Below are 24742 nucleotides of genomic sequence, written 5' to 3' on the forward strand. Positions count from 1 at the left end.
ATACATGAGTTAAACTGATAAATAAAAATATAAATACACACGTTTCAAATTAAACAAATAAAAATAAGAAATAAAAAAAATTAATGTATTTTTTTTTCTTTCGCCACAAACATCTATGTGTTATACTGATGCGGGATTATTTAGCCATGCGGAAAAATACTATGTATTTGCCGAAAAACAACTATAATGCGACTATGATTTCGATTCTATATCCAATGACAGACAAACGGACGGACAAATTAAACAAGTTGCAAATACAATCGTTACATGGCCTTTAAATGTGATGCGATACGCGATACTTCGTGTTATAATTACTAATAGAGAATTAGTTTAACATATTTATCGTTACTAAAACAAAATGGAAAAAAGTATGGACTTTTTAATGCATTAACAGTAAGAATATATTATAGATACACATACGTACTTATAACACAATTTTAAACTTACTTTTATAATATTCGCGGCAGCCAATATCATTAATATTAAATATACAAAAAATGTACTTGATATTCCCATGATTTTCTGTAAATTTTGCAAATTTAATGAGATCAAGAGGTTATTAAAGGGACCTTTTCACAAATGTTGGCATGTAATGAAGTTTATCATTAAATGCTTTATATTGATAATGTAAACATTTGATCTAAAAAGCTCCAGTAGAAAACAAGAATAAGATTAAAAAAAGAAAAAAAGTAACCCTCAACTGGGCTCGAACCACTGACACCTGGAGTAAGTCTTTTTCTTAGACCACTCGGCCATCTTGGCTCATACAAAGAATTACGTATTTTATACTTTATATAAGGAGTCTTCGTTGTGTGACAAAATATAAAGACAACAACAGAACTGTCAAATTATTCAATCGTTTCGCGCTGCAACGCTTTATTATTTTCATGTTTTCAATCGTCAAAAGATGCATATAATGGATATTTTAGAACATGGTAAATGTTTAGTATAACTGTTTCCTCATAAATATTATAACTAAAACGAAAATAAGCGAATAAGAAACTTTTTTTTTATTTTGTCAATTTACCAAAACGTGAAAAGGTGCCTTTAAGGTGCGTTCAGGTTCGGGTGAATCCCGTCATATGGTTGTTGGGGTTTCATACAGTTTTCCTATTTCCGCAAAATGTCATATAGCCATGGGGCAAATGCCTACAAACACGTTGAATACCAAGCAGACTGATTATTTAGATGTAACCAACACGAACACGAAGACGTACCTTTTCTATGGAAAAGAGGATTATATTAAAATTAATGTCATGCTTTACATATGCGCCCTAACTGTCTTTTAATTTGAATTAAAAATCTTATAAACACCTGCGCAGATATACATACTTGTTCTGAGCTAAAACGCGTATATAATTGCTGCTATCATATCATTATGATTTGCGACTTAAATTCCTTATTTTTATTTCCGTTCTGCAGAAGATTTATTATTTCAAACAAGATGTGTTCGTGAAACACTATGTCCCGCTAATATTTGACCTTTGACCTTGAAGGATGACCTTGACCTTGACCTTTCACCACTCAAAATGTGCAGCTCCATGAGATACAAATGCATGCCAAATATTAAGTTGCTATCTTCAATATTGCAAAAGTTATGGCAATGTTAAAGTTTGACGCAAACAAACCAACAAACCAACAGACAGGGCAAAAACAATATGTTCCTCAGTATATACTGAGGGACATAAAAATATCATTATTGACGCGTAGTGTCCGTCCAGCAGCAAGGGAACTAACCGACGTTATGACCTATCTAGAACAACTGTTCAGTAATCCGCCTTGATTGAATACCTTAAAGGGATCTTTTCACGCTTTGGTAAATTGACAAAATTGAAAAAAGTTGTTTCAGATTCGTAAGTTTTCGTTTTAGTTATGATATTTGTGAGGAAACAGTAATACTGAACATTAACCATGCTCTAATATAGCCATTATATGCATCTTTTGACGATTTTAAAACCTAAAAATTATAAAGCGTTGCAACGCGAAACGATTGAATAATTTGGAGAGTTCTGTTTTTGTCGTTAAATTTTGTGAAACTACGAAGATTGCTTATATAAGGTATAAAATACGTCAAGTATGTGTACTCGGCGGAATAGCTCAGTAGGCTAAAGCGTTTTTACTTCACGACTCTGGCAGGACTCCAGGGGTCACTGGTTCGAAACCTGCTCCTGACAATGTTCTTTTTTCTTTTTTTCTTTTTTTTTCTTGATTTTTTACTGGAGCTTTTATGATCCAATGTTTACATTTATCAATATAAAGCATTTAATGAATAAGTTAAAAAAATGCCAAAATCTGTGAAAAGGCCCCTTTAAAACATCTCTCGCATGTGCATGTAAACGATTGACGTCACAAGTTCCAGTTTGAACGTGTTGTGTACATGATTGAGCCGTGCTCTGTGAAAATGGGGTTTAATGCTTGTGCGTAAAGTGTCGTCCTAGATTAGCCTGTTCAGTACGCACAGGCTAATCAGGGACGACACTTTCCGCCTAAACTTGATTTTTGATAAGAAGAAACTTTCGTTAAACAGAAAATATCATAAAGGCGGAAACTGTCGTACCTGATAAGTCTGTGCGGACTGCACAGGCTAATCTGGGATCACACTTTACGCACGTGCATTTAACCCCTTTTTCACAGAGCACTACTCAATTAATTCTATTTTCTTCTCTTTTGTGAGTGAGACCAGTAAAAAGTGTATACATATTTAAAGTTTATACACAGGTTATACACAGCTAAAATGTCGTAATAATAAAACAATCTTGACAACACAGCATAGACAGCATACAAACATAAAAAATACTTCTTAGACGTCAATATTTCCAGAAGTTTTTACATAAAAATCCTCATGTCAAAAGTAAAACATAGAAGTTCAGAATAGTAATTAATAAGTAATGCAATTCCACAACAGGCACTTCTGTGGAAGAATTTTTGCTGGACTCGTATTTTCTGCCAGTAGAATCTATAAGTTTATATGGCAATGCCGAATTATCCAATGCTGTTCTGAATGTATATACGCCCTAGCCGCTTCTCTAACAGAACCTGAAAAATATGGCGCTCAAATTTATTGAATGTTCGGAATGTTCATTTACAATATCCGCGCACACACACACACTCACTATTAAATTTAATAGCAATTCTGCAAATAAGTCTTCATTTGGGCACAATATAGCGAAATGATGTACGCGTCATAAATTCATTGGTTAACATTTGAGCTCAATTAGTAATTGATCATGATAAAGTAATATAGCTACAATTAAATTTTATATTGCAAACTACTCAACATTTGGGCCGCGTTATGGGAAAACTGGACTTAATGCATGTGCGTTAATTGTCAAGTCCCGATGTCCGCACAGGCTAATCTTGGACGACACTTCCGATTTTTAATGGATTGTTTCGTTTAAAGGAGGTTACTTCTAAACGAACATACCGTGTCGGACTGCACAGGCTCATCAGGGATGTAACTATACGCACATGCATTAAGCCCAATTTTCCCAGAACAAGGCTCATTCGAGCTCAGCAGGCTAGGCTTCTACAAACACATGACAATTTTTCTTTAAAAATGTAGCTTAAGCTTTAATATATCTATATGAAAATAACAAATGTTACCCGCATGTGAACTTGCAGTAGCCAACGGTGAAGTTGTAGAGTCTCTGGACGAGATCGTCGGCGCTGTAAGTGCAGTTGGACTTGAGTTTCCAGTACATGCAGGCTGTCGTCGGCGATCGATCAACGCAGTCGTCGGGAGACGGATCTGGAGGGAACGATATTGTGCGCGGATGCTCAGTTGGGCGTTGTCGGCTCAGGTACTACTTCAAAGTACCCCGGGTACTCGTAATTATACTAAATAGCACCCGGGTCGCGGAAAATATACTAAAAAGTACTCCTCAATATGACCGGCTGCCTTTATGCGAATATTCCGCGACCCGGGGTACATTTTTGTATACTTTAGAGTACCCGATGTACCTGTAAGTAATAATTGAGCCGACAACGACAAACGGAGCTGCATTGGCAGATATTGTTGGCGTCCAAGTAAAGGGTTCGATTTCACAAACTGTGTAAAACTAACTTAATGTTGTTTTATGAAACGTTTTGTTAGTTACGGGACAATGGTTTTGCACAAGCAAACTTTGTAAGCGTATCTATAACTAATTGTTCTTTATGATTTACAAACAAAAAAGCTACCTGGTATACACACTCTGGTAGTTTTCTACACACAAATGCATTATAAAGTTAAACAGGGCAAAGTTAAAACGGAGGTACTGATAATAGTTCCGGAAACCTATGAGGTAAAGTGGCGTTTTACCCTTCCATTTATTGAAAGTACGAACAACTCTTCGGAAACCTGTGTATAGTTTTACGAACATGCAAAATAGGTATGCATCGGCTAATTGACGAGTGACTGTGCCGCTTTCATTGTCCTGCTACCGACATGACGGGTACTGGCAAAGCCCTGAGACGCGAAAAAGTATTAAATCAGTGAATAATAAGGGGTAATCACGTGACAAACAAGATGGCGACGTCCATGCCGAGACGGGTATTTTTCTTCGTTATATACCATTTATTACTGTTATTTATTGTTTAAATGCCGCTCACATGGACGTAGTCATTTTGTTTGTCACGTAATTAGCTCCTCTGAGAATATTATCAAACTATGCTATGTCCCAACTTACCATATACCGTGGTAGGTTCTTTACCCTTTAAAACTAATTCCAAAAGTTTATATTTTCTTTGCAACAACTGTTTTAAATCTAAATGTGATTTACTTGAAAACGAAAGTAGCCATCGCTCTTGAACCCAGCTTACCAGTGAATTACACTGACCGAGCCAGGCACAGCAATATCCAATCAACAACAACAACGACGTTTTAATAAATGTAAATAAATGAAAAATACTTATCATACTGATTGTATTGGAATAAGTTTTTAGGGCTAAGTGGTTGCATATGCATGTATTATTTATCACGCCTCGTTGTTTTTAAGGAATAGGACGCGAGCTATCGATTAAGGGGCAAAAACTAAAAAATATTGTTTTAAAATCTGTCGAACATTTATTCGGGTTGACAAATGGACTGGAAATATTGCTTGATTGTCGACCGACTGTGAGTTTACGGCTGGACAGATTTTTTTTAAGTTAACTTTTTTTGAAAGGTTGTCCAATTGCCCACAGGAGGATCAAGGGATGCTTTGGATTAAAGCTGTTTTTGACATTTTTGCGGCCCGCGAAGACATGTCTATTATAAATTCTAGTTAATGACCTTGTTAAGATTCCAATATCAGAGGGTGGGGAATTGTTTTTCATTGCTCTTTGTCAATTTTTTTCTCATTAAACATGATTTTATATATTTATTTGAATATATTGGGCTCCTAAAAAACAAATAAAAAAATACTATCCTGGGTACGTTACTTCCACCTGTGGCAAATGGTACATTTTTTCGCACCAGTGGGGCGATATTAACATTAAGGATGAGTCTGAACTTACTCGGCACTCTTATGTCTTTTGTCGCCCGGTATTCACAGCAGAGTGATGGGCAACGTATTGGGCCTAATTGGAACAGTTAAGTAAGACATACAACAAAAGAGCCTCGCTGTGTGTCGGAACGGATAGGCATGTGCAGTCAGAACAGGTTAAACACGGAAAGAACTTTCCTCAGAATAAAATTTTTCTTTGATAGGAATTTCTTCTGAACAAAACCAAGTCTGGGCGAAAATTGTCGTCCCTGACTAGACTGTGCGGACTTCACAGGTTAATTTGGGAAGGCAATTTACGCACATGCATCTTGCCCAGTTTTTCCTTAACGCGGGTCCAATTATGAATATGAATGACCTTACCCGGCACCGTGGTGTTTTCTGGCTCCCGGTTTTGACAGTACAGGTACGGACAACACTTAGGAAAGGTCTGCGTGGAGTCGCTCCTGTACGCACAGTTGATCCTGTCCAAGTAATCTATGTGCGGAGGGCAGCTGCAAACGACGTACATTATTTATGATTTCTTATGGATTGTTTATGTCTGAAGCGTCGCCCTGTCATGTACCTTTAAATATATTCAACCTAAAGCAATTTTTTTTCGCGGCCATATATACGATGTTTCATATCAAAGCTTTAAATCACTCGCGTGAAATGTAATACACGAAGTGTGTATCAATATTGAACATGTATCAAATTAAAAAAAAATATTCACTGTTGTGGAGTGTTAACAGCGGATTTAGAAATTGCATAATATTTCAAAATTGAAATATTCCGACATCCGCAACTGACAAAACTGGCCATACATACATTTTGAACAAGAACAGAGTCGCAAGTTCTTTTAAATATCACATAAATGTAGCCGCGGCTCGTATAATTATGTCAATATTAATAAAACAATAATAAAATATTAATAAAAATAAAGAACACACTCTTGATTTATTTGCCATCTCCTGTTCGACCGCTTATTTTCGTAGCAGATTCTGCGGTCACACGACCCTGCCGTTGTCGTCCAGACGTCACCATGCGCGCGCATCACGTTATTACCATCCGTGCAGTCTGGAACGACGGTGTATTGACGTCGTATGAGTTAAGACGTATTGGTTATGTTCCTTAACCCATTTATGCCTAGTAGACTATCCCATTCTTCTAAATTGGATCAATTTATTTCCAAACTTAGGGATGTCTAGTATATTTATTTCTATATTTAGAATATTTCTTACAGAAAATATTTTAAGCAAACAGCGCAGACCCAGATGAGACGCTGCCTCATGCGGCGTCTCATCTGGGTCTCCGCTGTTTTCCATGGCCTTTTTTCTAGACGCTAGGCATAAATGGGTTAAAAGCTGAGTTTGATACGTTTATGTAAAACTTAAGCTTACTAAATGGACAATTACATTGATTCACGTAGATCCGGAGTTAACACATAAGTTGAACATTTTAATGCGAACTCTAATGTTTGTGTGATTTTTTTTCGAATTCACTGGAGCATTTAAAAGTTAAGAAATCATTAAAAAACGTAGATATCCACAAACTACAAATCAACATTGAATAACATAAAACAATAAATTATATTAATAAGGTAAGGGAAGTTGAAAGGTTTGACTTTTATAGGGGCCTTTTCACAGATTTTGGTATATATTGAAGTTGATCATTAAATGCTTTATATTGACAAATGTAAACATTGGACCTAAAAATCTCCAGTAAAAAAAACAAGAATGCAATTTAAAAAAAAAGTAACCCTCAACTGGGCTCGTACCACTGACCCCTAAAGTCCTGGAGTAAAAAATCTTCCGCTTTGACCACTCGGCCATTCGTGCTCATTCTGTGAGGGGATGTAATTTTTTTACTTTATATAAGCAATCCTCGTAGTTAAACAAATATAACAACAGAGCTTTCCAAATTATTCAATCGTTTCGCGTTGCAACGCTTATAATTTTCAGGTTTTAAAATCGTCAAAATATGCATGTAATGGATATTTTAGAGCATGGTAAATGTTCAGTATTACTATTTTCTCACAAATATCATAACTTAAACGAAAATTTGCGAATCTGAAATTACTTTTTTAATTTTGTCAATTTACCAAAACGTGAAAAGGCCTCTTTAAGAGTAAAAGAATGTCACTGTGAGTATTAACAAAAGAAACGCATTCATCATGAAAATGGTGGAAAAATTAAATTTGAAACGAATAAATCACTGGTGCAGAAACAAACAATCCGCATTTTCATAAAGGAACGTAATAGTAACATCACATTTCGACTCATTACACTTGTATTTTCATACTTTAAAAACTTGGTAGTCCACTTAATTTAAACTCACTAGCAGGAAACTCCATTTTCGAGACGACATAGTTCTCAAATAACAACCTGTAGTTGAAATTTAGAGTGTGATTGGTCGAGTAGACGCACTGTATGGATACACACACTAAAATCACGTATGCCACATATCTGAACAAAGTTTCGCTTTCCGCAAAAAGAGGAATATGTTTCCGCCACATTTGTACGTGTATCATGTGCGGTTTAATTCTATAAACCACAATAAACACTGAATATTTTTCTGCGTAATCTGGTATCCATCTAAATGTTTTGTGTCGCTTACTTAAAACAAAAGATGCGATGGAATACCAGATTATGACGATTGTTTGATAGTTTGTTTTTTTAACCCATTTATGCCCAGTGGACTCTCCCATCCTTGTAAATTGGATCAATTTATTTCCAAAATTAGGGATGTCTAGTATATTTATTTCTATGTTTAGAATATTACTTACTACAATTCCTTTAAGCAAACAGCGTAGACCCAGATGAGACGCCGCATCATGCGGCGTCTCATCTGGGTCTACGCTGTTTGCAATGTCCTTTTTTCAGGACGCTAGGCATGAATGGGTTAAACTGTGCCAAGTTGAACAACTTATAAATCATGTAAATTATGCATACTGTTTGAGTTCACTGTTTTGTTAAGATACGTACTTATACTGATCTTCGAGTGTTGAATGCGAAGCATAGAGTATGCTTGGCAAATAAGATGCCTTACGTAGCAAAGATTGCTCCGCTTAAGAAAGTAAATCAAAGGTAAATCATTCATTAATGGAACGATGATTTACGAGTCATATATTACAAACAAAATACTCAAATTGCCCTCAATGATAATTAAAGGTCAGGTAAAAAATGTTTCAGAGATAGTACTACTCCGTAACTTGTTTAGACACAGACAAAGCCCCTATATAGTAGTATAACGTAAACAAAAAGACGAAGGGACATAATTAAGCGGGACATAATTAAGCAAAATACTTGTCACATTCAAATTCATTTCGTTATGGTTATCTAGAAATTAAATCAATTCAGCACTGAAAGTTTCAGGATAATTCGCCAAGCAACTCAAAAGGCAACATTTTGAGACTTTAATATGTCATGGTTAAAAATCAGACAGAGTGCCATAATTCTGCCAAAACTCGTCTCAGTCATATTTCCTTTCAACTAGTATAAGCAAGATCTGTCCAGAAGTTTAAGAGGAGGAGTTGAAAACATGTGTGGCTATACATATATAGTGGAAAAACAGACTTATGGTCATAATTCTGCCAAATTTTGAGGCAGCCAAAAATCCGATCGACACCGCCTTAAGATTATTAAGTAATTAATGGTTTTGCGAGATAAACCAAGTAGTTAAAGAGCCGTTTTAAAAGATGGGACTATATATTCTATTGTGAAACCAAACATACAAAGGGCCATAATTCTGCACACACAAAAAACGATCGCTGCAAAAAAATGTTTGATAAGCTACCCCTTATAGTCATTCGATTGTGAAAGTTTGAGAGCCATACACCCTTTTCTTCAAGTTATTGAAGGAGTTTAAAAAAAGCATTGGTACGTACGAACGGACACGTGGAACACTTGATGCTTCCTACTCCTTGGGGCATGCACATTAAACCCTACAATTCTTATAGAGGTATAATTCGCTCCATAAAATTAAACTGCAGGTCAACAACCCGTAAATTGTAAAGGTAACATTGGGTGCCTTGCAACATGCGATCATGATTACATGAATTAATATGAGCCGCGCTCTGTGAAAAGGGGGTTTAATGCATGTGCGTAAAATGTCGTCCCAGATTAGCAAGTGCAGTCCGCACAGGCTAATCAGGGACGACAATTTCCGCCTAAACTTGATTTTTGCTAAGAAACGGCTTTCTTGAAACGATACAAATCATAAAAGCGGAAAGTGCCGTCCCTGATTAGCCTGTGCGGACTGCACATGCTTATATGAGACGATACTTTACGCACATGCATTAAACCCCCTTTTCACGGAGCTCGGCCCATATATTAAAGTATTAATTGTATTCCTTCCATATATTTAGTTTTATTCGCCAGACAATAGTGCGCACAAACAAATTTCTTTTACTCGGTAGCCAAAACCCGCTTTGCTCGAAAAGCAATATCTACAGAAATACCCTAAAAGAGTTATCGTACTTGTACTATGATACATATCGTTGCGTCCTCCATCAATTAATTACGAGTTGGAATACAATAGTTGCCGCTGCTGTCTAAATAGTCAAACAATGAGGAATAACTACGTATCGAAATCATATACTATCGAAGACTCAGATGTGATTCTTGTACCCTGCATTTCGACTTAGCATTCTCTTCCATTTCTGGTCAGATCATTTTCAGTTAATATTCGACAAAAGGAAATGAAGAAGCAGCGTTCAATCCAGTGACAACAACAATCACAATCTGACAAACTGAAAAGGTTTAAGGTGTCGTCCTACATTGTGTCTTGTTTCTGTCTTACTACACGCAAATAACGTACTGTAAGGGGGAAGCAACTCTAGGCAATCCTATATAACATATTCAAGCGTATTGTGGTCATCTATTTGTTAATAACACGGTCAGCATTGCGGTGGAAATAATATTCCCGCTTTATGAAATGCATTCATGCGATTAATACCTTTGGGTATTAGAAAGATCATCACCTGCGAGTGAAACCTGGGCAAAACATGTGACGGTCAACTGTAAGTCTTAGTTACTACTGAAAGCTTTTAATACGTTGGTGGTTTTTTTTTTTTATATAAATGTCCAGAAAAATCTTTAACAATGCGTATAGATAATAAATAGGGCTAAATTAAGTTTTGTCTCCGTGCAGTGTGAATTTCTGGTCTGATAAGTAGGATGATGGGCAACACTTCGCGACCACGCATGTTACGGTAACCGTAGACTGGTTCCAGATCTAATCTTATTGACCTATGATAGGTAATACAAAACAAAACAAAAACACTCGATTAAAAGCGTCACCAATCGATATTTATAAATTGTGTATATGCAAATAACACATTTTATTGACTTCTTTGTGTGTGGCTGAATATAACAGTAAATTGAGTTCAATTATGTAACGAAATCGAAAACCTATTTTTGCCTATCGACCAGTCTAAAAAATGCGCGAATAAAATATGGCTGAGTTCGCTCACTCAAAAAACTGACTGCAAATGCAATGGTACAAAGGTTTTAGGATAATTATCATTCTGTTATTGTGTGTTGTTTTAGTTTGGTGAATGTTAAACTGGACACGTCAAAAGTAAATCGAACATATCAAACGAACTGTGCAAAATGTTGGAGAGGCAAAGTTCCCGAGGAAATTTGCATAGACAATCTACATTACGGAATATTAACAAACATAGTTGCTTACAGAGACAAAAATCTCGCCATACTCTACAGCGGCAACACTCAAACGTTGTCCTGCAGGCAAAAATCTCCGACGTTAACAACAACATCAACGTCAATTCCGTTCTCAGTGTTACGCACGTCAGTCCAAGAGTGCGCCATCTGCTGCTGAAGCACACAAAGTTTGGATTTATTGACAGATTCCAAAACCTAAGTCTTGCCGGAAGTAGTGCCGATATAAAATCGACTGAAAGTCTGCCAAGCATATTAACTGAAAGTGACACACTTATTCGTGACTGTCAAATGCCAGAGTCGCTATTTCGCGACGACTTTACAGCATCTAAGACGATCAACAAAGACGACTTTGAACTGGGACGTGTTTTGGGCGCTGGTGGGTTTGGCTCCGTCTATCTGGGCATTTTCCAGAAGCAGAAGGTCGCAATTAAAGTAAGTACACATCCACCCGATTTGTTTTCCTTGTTTTCACTTCTAACTTAAGAATTTATAATAAAAACGCTGGCGATACTGGTAACTCGTAAGGCATATTATGGTAAGATGTCAAGATGAACACAATTGACCGATCGAACATTAGTCATTTATCGACTTAAGCCAGTGTCCTTAGAAAACATGTTAAAGATTTTTCGAGCGTAAAATGCGATACTACCGGTATGTTAGCCATAAATAACTCACGCAATTCTAGTTTACATTTCATCAAAACTCTACTAAATAAAGAAAACTTGTTTGACTGTTCGTTGTGTATCAGATAATAAAAAACGATACCGAAATTGAAGGCATCGACTGTTTCGACTATTTTTAAGAATATTAAAAAAAAATACCTGAAGCCATGTTTTTTTTTATATATATTTGCCTTATGATAAAATACTAATAACGCGGGTTATATGATGTTCAGGTGATGCACAAGTACACGAAGAACCCCGCCGCTCAGATCGAAAGCTTCAAGGCGGAGCTGCATGTGATGAGGTTCAATCACCCGAACATCGTGAGGACACTGGCCGCCACGCACATCGACAAGTTCGATGAGGGCGCCTGGATTATCATGGAGTACGTCGGTTTCTCGAACCTGTACAAGCTTCTCAGTGACTCAGAGGAAGTCATTGCGAATGAGAGGCGCTTGAAGTTCGCGATCCAGATCGCCAGCGCTCTCGCGTACGCCCACAAACACAAGGTGGCGCATTTGGACCTTAAGCCCGCGAACATTCTTATAACGGACGACGACAACTGCAAAGTGGGCGACTTCGGCTGCTCGCAAAAAGTGGAAATTGACACTGGTGTTGTGAGTCCAACAAACCGGTCGATCCTTACGGGAACCTTCGCATATCGTGCACCGGAACTGCTACGCGGCGAGCCGCCGACGTTCAAAGCAGACGTGTACTCTTTTGGAATAACCCTGTGGCAACTGAAGAGCCGCGAGACGCCATTCTGCAACCAGAACCAGCATGTCGTCATTTTCGCCGTCGTCGCAAACGGTATGCGTCCACCGGATATGAGCCCCGCGGAGACGGATCCGTTCGAGCTCAGCTACAAGGACCTTTATGCTCAGTGCTGGACCGCGAACCCTCTCGACCGGCCGTCTGCCAGTGAGGTCGTCGATGTCCTGAATATCTGGAAACTGCATTTGTGACGTCATATAGCGGCGTTATGACACCTTTGCATGACTGATCTGGTGTTTTGTTTACAATGAATTATTTTAGTATATTTTAAATAACTTGAAGTGGTATTATTAAAAAATGATTGTCAAGTGTTTGGGGATAAACTTAAATATAACTAGCGACAAGACGGAAAGAAAATACACTCGTACTTGAACTTCGTATCATGTAAAACAAAAGAGATAATTTAGAGAACAATCGCTTTAAAAAGGTATATTTGTGATATTTTGTATGTGTTAATACTTGTTGATCTGATTTTCATATATAATGAATAATGTATTAATTGCGCCTGTAAATATAGAAAAAAATAACGAATTTTGCGATTTTTTTTAACGAATGTTACAATTTGTTCCTCACGCGCCCCTGAGTCTTTCATTTGTATATATACGCGTGCAAACTATTTATATACATATCATTTTGATTTACAATCTATTTACAAAGCTGTTCATGTTGTACATTGATTACTTTTGCAATTAACTTATACATTTTGCACATTTTTTGTGCATATTTTTTGTACAGATTTACTGATATACACGTGTACATATTTATACGTTTTTTTTCTCACCGTTTTACATTGATATTTAATATATTTGTATGCTTTTTGTGCATACTTGTACAGTATATACTGTTATACATGTTTATACATTATGTTTGTTTTGTAATCTTATACATAGAACTTGTATTTTTTTTATAATTATATACACTGAAATTTGACCAGCTGCTTGTGCCTATATACAGTGTTTTGATCTTAAATGATATGATCTGTTCCTTCGACATCTTTCCGTATTCGACCGTAGTAAAACGGACCCGTACCCACCATAACACACAAAAACACCAAAACAATCAATGATTTTCATTGATATGTAACATTCTTCGGTTCATTTCAATTTACTTTTTAAGTTAGATTATCAGGTTATTATAAGGTTATCACTAAATATACAAAAAAACAGGAATGTACTGCAATGCTTATTTATGATAACAAGCCTACATTTACAATGATTTTCATTGTTTTAGTGGTCGCTTTGTTTATCTTTAATTATATTTTTTAGTAATAACATGCAAGTTTCTTATTAGATTTCAATAAGGAATAGGAAGCAATTTTCGTATACTTTATTCAAACTGAATTATAAACTCGGCTATCATTAAATAAAACAAAGTGGATCGGTATCGCAATAAATATTTTTAATATCAAACATATATGTACAATAATGTTCATTTATATATGGTACATTTATATGGCAGGTCCTTATTATTAGCGAGGCTGTTTTCGGAGAAAACCCTAGCTATTGTCATGGCCAGCCCGTCGTCCGCCGTCCGAAGTCCGCCGTAGGCGTCGTGCTAAAACCGTAACATTGGCCATAACTTTTTTAATATTTAAGATAGCTCCTTGATATTTGGCATGCATGTGTATCTCATGGAGTTGCACATTTTGAGTGGTAAAATTTTAAGGTGAACATCATCCTTCAAGGTCTTGGGTCGAAAAAACAAAGTCAAGGGAAGTAATAAGCTTTAAATGGACATAGTTATCTGACCTGTCCAGGTATATATTTTTGTTAAATAAATCAAAGCGGCGCAGTAGGCGGCATTGTGTTTCTGACAAACACATTGTGGTAAAAGGTCAAGGTCATCCTTTACGGTCTATGGTAACAAATACAGATTTAAGGGAATAAAAGGTCAAGGTCATCCTTTACGGTCTATGGTAACAAATACAGATTTAAGGGAAGTAATAAGCTTTAAAAAGGGAGAAAATTATTCAATATTGAACAAAGTCACTTTATATATTTGGCATGCATGTGTATCTCATGGAGCTGCACATTTTGAGTGGTGAATCTACAGTCACAGTATAGTGGCTTTTAATTATTTGCTACTAAAAATAGAGATTTGTTACAGGCAATTTTTTTCAAGGGAAGTAATTTATATAATTGTAAATCTCATATTATATATTTCCTTACCAAGAATTGAAGTTCTTTTCACAGTTACTGTACAGATTTATTATTTTGATTATTTATAACCAAAATGATTGATTTTATTTAAATGATATAATTATAATTTCTTTGATGTCCATTACATACCTGTGGACTTATGTCCATAGATACATGATCAACTCTGGTTATGATCCCTTTTAAACCACAGGCCTTGGTTGTCAGTGATGCCTGACATGGTCATAATTGACTCTGAGACCCCCCCCACCCCCTTGGATTGGACAAAATTCAAGTAAGTAATAACATTTAAAGGGAGATGATTTCTATACCTGCCAAATGATAAATAGAAATTTTATTTCAATGCGGCGCAGTAGGGGGTATTGTGTTTCTGACAAACACATCTCTTGTTGGGTCACTAGGTCAAAGGTCAAGGTCACTGTGAACTCTAAAAAAAATCTGACAAGCTTTCGCAGCCAAGCGTGGCACCCGTTATGCGGTGCTCTTGTATTAAAATAAGGAATACGAACATAATTTATTTTTCCTTATTTACACCGACAACGAACTGCTTTCTCATTACATAAAAGTAACACAAAGTAGAAATGTACTGAAATTAATATGTTTTATAATGAACCTACATTGGCAATAGTTTGCAAACATTTTCATTCATTTATTAGTCTCTTTTGGCTTATTTAATTGATTTGTTTGGTAAGGGAATGAATAAAGAATAATGAACCATTTCCGTATTCAATACTCAAACCAAATAAGGAACTATGTTATCATTAAGTTAAACTAAGTAGAAAAGCCGAAATGCATTGCTATTAATATTTCTAATATTGAACGTACATATTCGGCTTGAACCGTATTTTTATTTCTTATTAAACCAGCTATAAGGCAATGGTTTACCATTAAAAACTGAACGTATTGCAATGCATTTTTTTTCCAACCACATATACCACGATTTACATTATTTTCAGAGGAAATGTCAGTCATTATTTTCTTCTTCATACTTCTTGTTTTCGTCGTTTATTTTTCAAATTGAATATACAGTAGAAGTGTGACCGAACACACCCGTATACCATAATATAGCTGTAATAACATATGCAATATCTAAAATATCCGAAAATTATCATCCGAAAAGAGAGGCCTAACCATTTCTCAATCTCTTGCACGACGGTAACATGCAAAGTGATTTCAACATGTCACCATACCGGCAATACTACACCGGAAGCAGCGGTCCATGTGCCACTTGTTCACCGGAAATTTCGTACTTGCTGTAATAGAATTTCTTCATAAATTATGGGTAAGTGCATGCTCGTTTTCTCATTTTTGCTTGCTAAAGGTACGTCCGGTGACCTTAATCCCCGGCATACGATTAGGCACCGTTGGGATCTACAACACAGCGATGGCATCAATGGTGAACAGTCCTACGCCGATCTTAGCGTAACAGTTTTCTTTATTACCTGATGTCTTATATAAATGATAATTAATTATTTTTTGCTATTTCCTCGTAGAAAAAGAAATTTGCAATGTTTTAAACTGTTACCGGTGAATATCGAACTGTTGACCGGTCAACAGTTTGAACTGTTGCCCGCTGGAATAATGACGTCATTTCGTCGAAAAAATGACGTCATTTTACAATTAAACAGTCAAAATTATTTATTTCATCGATTACTGTTGTGTGTAAATAAAAATTTAGTTTGCTGTTATTTCTATGTTGGAAATTTGATCAGGTAATAAAACACTTATTTCATGGATGCTTGGTGAACAGTCAAAACTGTTTTCCCTCGGTATCAGGGCTGACATTTAGTACCAAAGTCATCCCTGATAATTGGGAAATAGTTTTGACTGTTCACCGCGCATCAATAAAATAAGTGTATACTGTTTTCTTACCAGATGGCAATATTTCTGACAGCGTTGTCAGTGCGACGTCACTGACGACATCATTAAGGCGAGAACATTGCGAAAGCAGCTGCCAAGTTGCCTTTTGTAGACTGGAAATTTTAATCGAATTAATGCTATTTTTTAATCAAAGCAAAAAATACATTATGAAATCGGTGTTCAAACGCGCTCACGTATCGTTTTTTCTTCATGGCTTTTATAAGTCCAAATACGCGTGTTCTCTTTCGTGAAGGCCAATGGTGTAATGGTGGCGACCCCCCAAAGTACACCACCATAAAGCACATGTGAATGTAATTTAGTTATTTCCTTTTTATTTACGTAAGAATTGTATGGACTATGCGGAATGTATATGTTTACATTCTCATTCTTTTCTCACTTTAACAAACAATTATTTCTCTTATGATCTACAGCTACGAAATCCTCAACGGCTTTGTATTGCTTCGCGTGTGAATACAGTCACATTTGAAAGATGAATTAACAGTAATCATACGGTCTTTAAATGTAATTTATTTTGAAACAAAGTTTGTCACATAAATGCTAAAACAACATCAACATTTTTCCTATAATGTAGAATGACCATGGTAATACATGGTACATCTGATAAACTACCAATACCCGTGTTACCCACATGGATGCAGGACTGGCCCATAATGTGCAGATTTCAAAAGTGTTAAGAATATCAAGTACTGCTTCTGTGAATTTCACTTAAGAACATACGAAGCAAACTTCATTATTTGTATCGTTTCTTGCTTATCTTGATATTTATAGTGTCAGTACACTGTTATTATATTTTAAACAATTTACACAATATCTTAAGAGATACATGTACTACACTGCTTGTCAGTTCTCTAAAAAAAATCTGCCCTTGTCATTACATGGAGATATTTGTCTTTGGACCTATACAAAAACTGAGATATTTGTCTTTGGACCTATACAAAAACTGAACAGGCTGCCAAAGAAAATTGCACAAAAGCCAGTGAACTTGTCCAAAAATAATGTGCATACCTTACTGAATTCAATAGGGGCAACAGTGTAACAAGTTTTGTTTGAACGTACACTGCTAACTGGCAGTCTGGTGTCAGTTGTCTCGCTTGCTCAATTATTGATGACGTTTTTAATTTACCGAACTTTTTCTTGCGATCTCTGCTGTGTATAGCATTCTAGTGAAACAAAGATTCAGGGAACTGGGCGACCTACTAATACAGAAGGTAGTTATATTGACACTACATCATAAAAACGTTAAAGTAACACATTGGTGTATTTAGTTCATATATTTTAGGTATTCAACTCAAGTAACAAGATAAGTATTGATGCAAAGCATCAAAGGGCGTCGGGAATTTCAGTGTAAAAGGCAATCAATGAAGTTACATGGGACGATTTTTTTTCTACTGTAAATATTAATATATTGACCGATTATTTAAAACAAAATAGAAAAAGATACTGGTATAACCATTATCTATGATTTTGTGTTATAACCGCCAAATAACCATTATTTATGATGTGTTATAACCCCCAAATAACCATTATCTATGATTTTGTGTTGTAACCCCCAAATATTTCATAGTTCATTTTATTTACATTGGTTTCCTTTTTTACTGGTATCCGTGTGCAGTTTTCATTAATGGAACAGAACTGTGTAGGTTTTAAACAATCTGCTTCATCTTGCAAGCGTAATTTCATATTTTTCTCAACTTCAAGGGGAGATGATTCTGAACTTATTCTTACGTTGCTCATTTACGATAGGGGTTGAGTACTCATTAATATGAATACACTGTAAAAGTTTGAAAAAAAAGAATGAAAACTGTAAATTGTATAAAGAAGCTGCATTTCACAATACTTTGAAAATCAGTAAAAGATCATAATAGATTTATTGCTCCGATATTCATCATTTTCAATAGGGTTCGAGTAATACTGATATAACACTTAACAAGTTTGGAAAGATTCAGACGAAAGTTGTGAAATCTTTTAAACAAGTGGAAATTGTTTATGTTGTCAAATTAAAAAGAAAAAATTCTGGACTTATTGTCCCGATGTTTCTCATTTTAAATGAGGTAAAAATGCTCATTGATATGAAGACACTGTAAGTTTGGAAAGAATCTGATGAAAAATGTTGACATAATCACCTAACCAAGCAGTTTTTCACTTTTATTTTTAAATTCAAAGAGACATAATTTTGGACTTATGGTCCGATATTGCTCATATAGAGTTTGGGTTGGGTCCTCATTGATAAAAAAACCTGTGAAAGTTTGGGAACAATCGGTTGAAAATTTTGGACTTCGAACAATGATTTCAAAATTTCTCAAATCCTAAGGAAGATAACTATGGACATAATGATCGGATAATGCTAAAGGGCCCATACCACCTGGATAATAATACGTATTGCGCTTCGCGCTCTATATGTGGTTCTTAAAAAAACTCCGATGAGTGCTTGACTCTAGGGAAACGGGTTGCTGGGACACAGCTCCTCCTTGATAAGCGGCTGCTTCCTTTATCGCAACTCATTGTTACAATCAATAATACGTGTAGCGCTTCGCGCTCTATATGTGGTAGGGATAGGCCTATGATAGACAACCATAAAAATACATGGATAATAGATGTGTTGTTTGCATTTATTTGTAATTATAAAAACACGTGTAATTTTTATAAGATATTTAAGTGATGTAAGAAATGTTAGTTAACGCTGTCACCACGTTGCATCCAATAATTTTAATAAAAATGTCCAATTGTAGTAAAATGAATTTTAAAATGTCTACATAAAATAAAGCTTTATTATATTTATTAACCTGACTGAAAACAAATGTCAGCCGCCGAACTGTTCCGTTCGTGCCGGAACCCGGAATTGAACCGGGCCCTTAGATGACTGTTGAGGAAACAACTTCAGTCTAACGCTCTCCCAACTGAGCTATTCACTTATGTACTGCTATTTGGTGAAGTTAATACATTGTACGTTTTCATACCACTACGCCTTCAAATAAACTTGCTTGCGCGATAGGTCGTCAACTATCGTACTACATTGATTCTCCACTAAATAAGCAAATTAGAAAAACCACAAAATAAATATATATTGATTATGTTTTGTTTTTATACAAAACATCATTTGTTTTTATACAAAACCAGAAAGTTTCGCGCATTTGCCCAGTCCCTGTGATCTTTCCCCTGTGATCAGTTGTGGATCAGTTATTAATTAAAACAGTTAGCTTTGCATTATTGGCAATAAATGTTGTAATAAATGTAAAAGGCACAAATGCAGTACTTATTTACACTAATTTACACAAAAAATAACCACTATGCAAGATATTCTTAAGACAAAATATATCATTGATCCGTAAAATAACTTCTCCTCCCATAAGCGAAAAAAATGCATTACATACTAGTCGCCACCCTCCAGGGCAACTCCAATAAATATCGTTGAACGTGTATCATGACGAGCTCCGTCAGTCAGCGTGCCCCTGTGATATATAGAGAATACTAGGTCGGTGCTGAATAAAGCAAAGTTTATTTTGCAAGGCTTAGAAAATCTGAACCACGAGCCTTGGCGAGTGGTTCAGATTTTCGTGCCGAGCAAGATAAACTTTGCTTTATTTGGCACCGACCTAGTATTCGATTTATCCCATCAATTTTCTTAGTCGTAAAATATTTCTTTAAAAATAGAATAGGAAAATCGAACAAGACGGAAAATCCCAAAGATATTTTAAGCAAACATTGTTTCATTATTTTAATCGTGTCGAGCCTAATACATTACAAAAAGATCAATAACAAACCTGTTTTTCTGTTTATCATAGCTCTACGTCCCAGATTTTTAAGAAATAATGGAAAAAAAAGACACTAAACAACTGCATTTTTAGCGTGAAACAACATGCTTTGTGTCGTATGACGTGTTAATAATGACGTCACGAGTACGCGCACTTAATATTTGTAAATAATGTTTATTTGCTTTTTGAGTTGCATTATGTGTTAAAAATATATTATATCTTGGTATCAAATTGTTTGTTTTGTTGAATCTGATTCGATTTTACTAAAAATGATAACTTTATAGTTGATTCCGAGTAAAATGAACATTCTTCGCCGCGCGTGACAGCTATATTTCAGCACTGCTGAAATAGAGGAAAATTTATTCCACAGTGGTTTATTTCGACAATGCACGTCTGATGATGGGATAAAATTTGATTTTTTCCGATACCCGTACAATTAATCCGATGTCGGGCGATCGCCGGGCGATAACCGTGCGTTGATCGTCCGATCTTCTTTCGATCTCAAATCGATTCCTTCCCGGGCCCGACGTCGGGTAAATTTAAAGTAAGAATTAAAATTAATCCGGACGCCGCCCGATGGTACAAAATGATCCGGTGTCCGTGCGACCATCGACCGGGCGCCAGTCCGATTAGCGGAAAGACGTCGTCCGCTGATCGGTCTCTATTTCTGACTGTGGTATAACATCTGAAGGCATAACTAAGACAATACGTGATTGGTGTTTCAGAAAGTCGGAAAATCCGGTAGATATAGGTTTTAATTACACTCCGACATCCAAGGGGAAATGATTTTTCGGGGAAACATGCCCCGGACCCCCACAGCGTCTAGGCGTATACTCCAAAGAGGTTTAAAAACGCCCTTGGTTGAAACACAAGCACTCGGCATTAGCTGCTAACACCCCCCCCCCCCCCATCTTAGATGCTTTCCCCCTCCCAAAACCCTCAAAATTCGCCATCATTTGCTATACACAATAACACCACAAAAGTAAGTCGATTATATTTTTTTTTGCTAATATTATGTATGTACTCGCTTTATAAGTCCCCTACCGGTTTCACCGGAGGGGACTTATGGTTTGCGCTCTGTGAGTCCGTCAGTCTGTCACACTTTTCTAGATACTGCGATAACTTGTAATGTTCTTAATATTTTTTCATGAAACTTGAAACATGGATAGATGGCAATATGGACATTATGCACGTCATTTCATTTTGTTCCTACGTCAAAAATTCTGCTTGCTATGGCAACAAATAGACTAGAAATACTGCTGAAAATGGTGTTTTTTCTGGATCATGCGATAACTTAAAAAGTTCTTCATAATTTTTCATGAAAATTAAAACATAAATAGATGGCAATATGGACATTATGCACGCCATTTCATTTTGTTCCTACGTCAAAAATTCTGCTTGCTATGGCAACAAATAGACTAGAAATACTGCTGAAAATGTTGTTTTTCTGGATCCTGCGATCACTTTAAAAGTTCTTCATATTTTTTCATGAAACTTGAAACATGGATAGATGGCAATATGGAAATTATGTACGTCATTTCATTTTGTTCCTACGTCAAAAATTCTGGTTGCTATGGCAACAAAAAGACTAGAAATACTGCTGAAAGTGGTGTTTTGTCTGGATCCTGCGATAACTTATAAAATTCTCCATATTTTTTCATAAAACTTGAAACATGGATAGATGGCAATATGGATATTATGCACGTCATTTCATTTTGTTCCTACGTCAAACATTCTGGTTGCTATAGGAACAAATAGACTAGAAATACTGCTGAAAATGGTGTTTTTTCTGGATCCTGCGATAACTTTAAAAGTTCTTCATATTTTTTCATGAAACTTGAAAAATGGATAGATGGCAATATGGACATTATGCACGTCATTTCATGTTGTTCCTACGTCAAAAATTATGGTTGCTATGGCAACAAATAGACTAGAAATACTGCTGAAAATGGTGTGTTTTTCTGAATCCTGCGATAACTTTAAAAGTTCTTCATATTTTTTCATGAAACTTGAAACATGGATAGATGGCAATATGGATATTATGCACGTCATTTCATTTTGTTCCTACGTCAAAAATTCTGCTTGCTATGGCAACAAATAGACTAGAAATACTGCTGAAAATGGTGTGTTTTTCTGAATCCTGCGATAACTTTAAAAGTTCTTCATATTTTTTCATGAAACTTGAAATATGGATAGATGGCAATATGGATATTATGCACGTCATTTCATTTTGTTCCTGCGTCAAAAATTCTGCTTGCTATGGCAACAAATAGACTAGAAATACTGCTGAAAATGGTATTTTTTTCTGGATCCTGCGATAACTTTAAAAGTTCTTCATATTTTTTTCATGAAACTAGAAACATGGATAGATGGCAATATGGAAATTATGAACGTCATTTCATTGTTTTCCTACGTAAAAAATTATTGTTGCTATGGCAACAAATAGACTAGAAATACTGCTGAAAATGGTGTTTTTTCTGAATCCTGCGATAACTTAAAAAGTTCTTCAAATTTTTTCATCAAACTTGAAACATGGATAGATGGCAATATGGACATTATGCACGTCATTTCATTTTGTTCCTACCTCAAAAATTCTGCTTGCTATGGCAACAAATAGACTAGAAATACTGCTGAAAATGGTGTGTTTTTCTGAATCCTGCGATAACTTTAAAAGTTCTTCATATTTTTTCATGAAACTTGAAATATGGATAGATGGCAATATGGATATTATGCACGTCATTTCATTTTGTTCCTACGTCAAAAATTCTGCTTGCTATGGCAACAAATAGACTAGAAATACTGCTGAAAATGGTATTTTTTTCTGGATCCTGCGATAACTTTAAAAGTTCTTCATATTTTTTTCATGAAACTAGAAACATGGATAGATGGCAATATGGAAATTATGAACGTCATTTCATTGTTTTCCTACGTTAAAAATTCTGGTTGCTATGGCAACAAATAGACTAGAAATACTGCTGAAAATGGTGTTTTTTCTGAATTCTGCGATAACTTAAAAAGTTCTTCACATTTTTTCATCAAACTTGAAACATGGATAGATGGCAATATGGACATTATGCACGTCATTTCATTTTGTTCCTACCTCAAAAATTCTGCTTGCTATGGCAACAAATAGAGTAGAAATACTGCTAAAAATGGTGTTTTTTTTCTGGATCCTGCGTTAACTTAAAAAATTCTCCATATTTTTTCATAAAACTTGAAACATGGATAGATGGCAATATGGATATTATGCACGTCATTTCATTTTGTTCCTACGTCAAACATTCTGGTTGCTATAGGAACAAATAGACTAGAAATACTGCTGAAAATGGTGTTTTTTCTGGATCCTGCGATAACTTTAAAAGTTCTTCATATTTTTTCATGAAACTTGAAACATGGATAGATGGCAATATGGACATTATGCACGTCATTTCATGTTGTTCCTACGTCAAAAATTATGGTTGCTATGGCAACAAATAGACTAGAAATACTGCTGAAAATGGTGTGTTTTTCTGAATCCTGCGATAACTTTAAAAGTTCTTCATATTTTTTCATGAAACTTGAAACATGGATAGATGGCAATATGGACATTATGCACGTCATTTCATTTTGTTCCTACGTCAAAAATTCTGCTTGCTATGGCAACAAATAGACTAGAAATACTGCTGAAAATGGTGTTTTTCTGAATCCTGCGATAACTTGAAAAGTTCTTCATATTATTTCATGAAACTTAAAATATGGATAGATGGCAATATGGATATTATGCACGTCATTTCATTTTGTTCCTACGTCAAAAATTCTGCTTGCTATGGTAACAAATAGACTAGAAATACTGCTGAAAATGGTATTTTTTTCTGGATCCTGCGATAACTTTAAAAGTTCTTCATATTTTTTTCATGAAACTAGAAACATGGATAGATGGCAATATGGAAATTATGAACGTCATTTCATTGTTTTCCTACGTTAAAAATTATGGTTGCTATGGCAACAAATAGACTAGAAATACTGCTGAAAATGGTGTTTTTTCTGAATCCTGCGATAACTAAAAAAGTTCTTCACATTTTTTCATCAAACTTGAAACATGGATAGATGGCAATATGGACATTATGCACGTCATTTCATGTTGTTCCTACCTCAAAAATTCGGCTTGCTATGGCAACAAATAGAGTAGAAATACTGCTGAAAATGGTGTTTTTTTCTGGATCCTGCGATAATTTTAAAAGTTCTTCATATTTTTTCATGAAACTTGAAACATGGATAGATGGCAATATGGACATTATGCACGTCATTTTATTTTGTTCCTACGTCAAAAATTCGGCTTGCTATGGCAACTCATAGACTAGAAATACTGCTGAAAATGTTTTTTTCTGGATCCTGCTATAACTTTAAAAGTTCTTC

The 24742-nt window shown here is 35.6% G+C and overlaps 2 protein-coding genes across 2 annotated transcripts; one reads left to right on the forward strand and one right to left on the reverse strand.

Moving 5' to 3' along the window:
• Window positions 1-2672: 2672 nt before the first annotated feature.
• LOC127852728 (uncharacterized) lies at window positions 2673-10099 on the reverse strand. The gene is made up of 6 exons (XM_052386679.1): window positions 10070-10099; window positions 7779-7866; window positions 6392-6518; window positions 5826-5956; window positions 3604-3748; window positions 2673-3036 (listed from the first exon to the last, which is right to left on the reverse strand). Exons 1-6 carry the CDS (start codon window positions 10097-10099, stop codon window positions 3027-3029), a joined length of 531 nt encoding a protein of 176 aa, XP_052242639.1. The 3' UTR covers window positions 2673-3026.
• An 864-nt stretch (window positions 10100-10963) lies between these two features.
• LOC127853621 (serine/threonine-protein kinase mos-like) lies at window positions 10964-13382 on the forward strand. Its single transcript, XM_052388291.1, has 2 exons — window positions 10964-11554; window positions 12018-13382. Exons 1-2 carry the CDS (start codon window positions 11054-11056, stop codon window positions 12747-12749), a joined length of 1233 nt encoding a protein of 410 aa, XP_052244251.1. The 5' UTR covers window positions 10964-11053; the 3' UTR covers window positions 12750-13382.
• Window positions 13383-24742: the final 11360 nt, after the last annotated feature.

Source organism: Dreissena polymorpha, chromosome 12, assembly GCF_020536995.1.
Source record: "Dreissena polymorpha isolate Duluth1 chromosome 12, UMN_Dpol_1.0, whole genome shotgun sequence".
NCBI classification, from domain to species: Eukaryota; Metazoa; Mollusca; class Bivalvia; order Myida; family Dreissenidae; genus Dreissena; species Dreissena polymorpha.

Coding starts and splice junctions, on each gene's coding strand:
- LOC127852728 (XM_052386679.1), bottom strand. CDS start 10,099: ATGGAAGAGAATGCTAAGTCGAAATGCAGG. Junction 6,519..7,778: donor GAAAATGGAGTTTCCTGCTA/GTGAGTTTAAAT, acceptor CCGTCGTTCCAG/ACTGCACGGATGGTAATAAC. Junction 5,957..6,391: donor AGATGGCAAATAAATCAAGA/GTGTGTTCTTTA, acceptor CGTCGTTTGCAG/CTGCCCTCCGCACATAGATT.
- LOC127853621 (XM_052388291.1), top strand. CDS start 11,054: ATGTTGGAGAGGCAAAGTTCCCGAGGAAATTTGCATAGACAATCTACA. Junction 11,555..12,017: donor AGCAGAAGGTCGCAATTAAA/GTAAGTACACAT, acceptor TATGATGTTCAG/GTGATGCACAAGTACACGAA.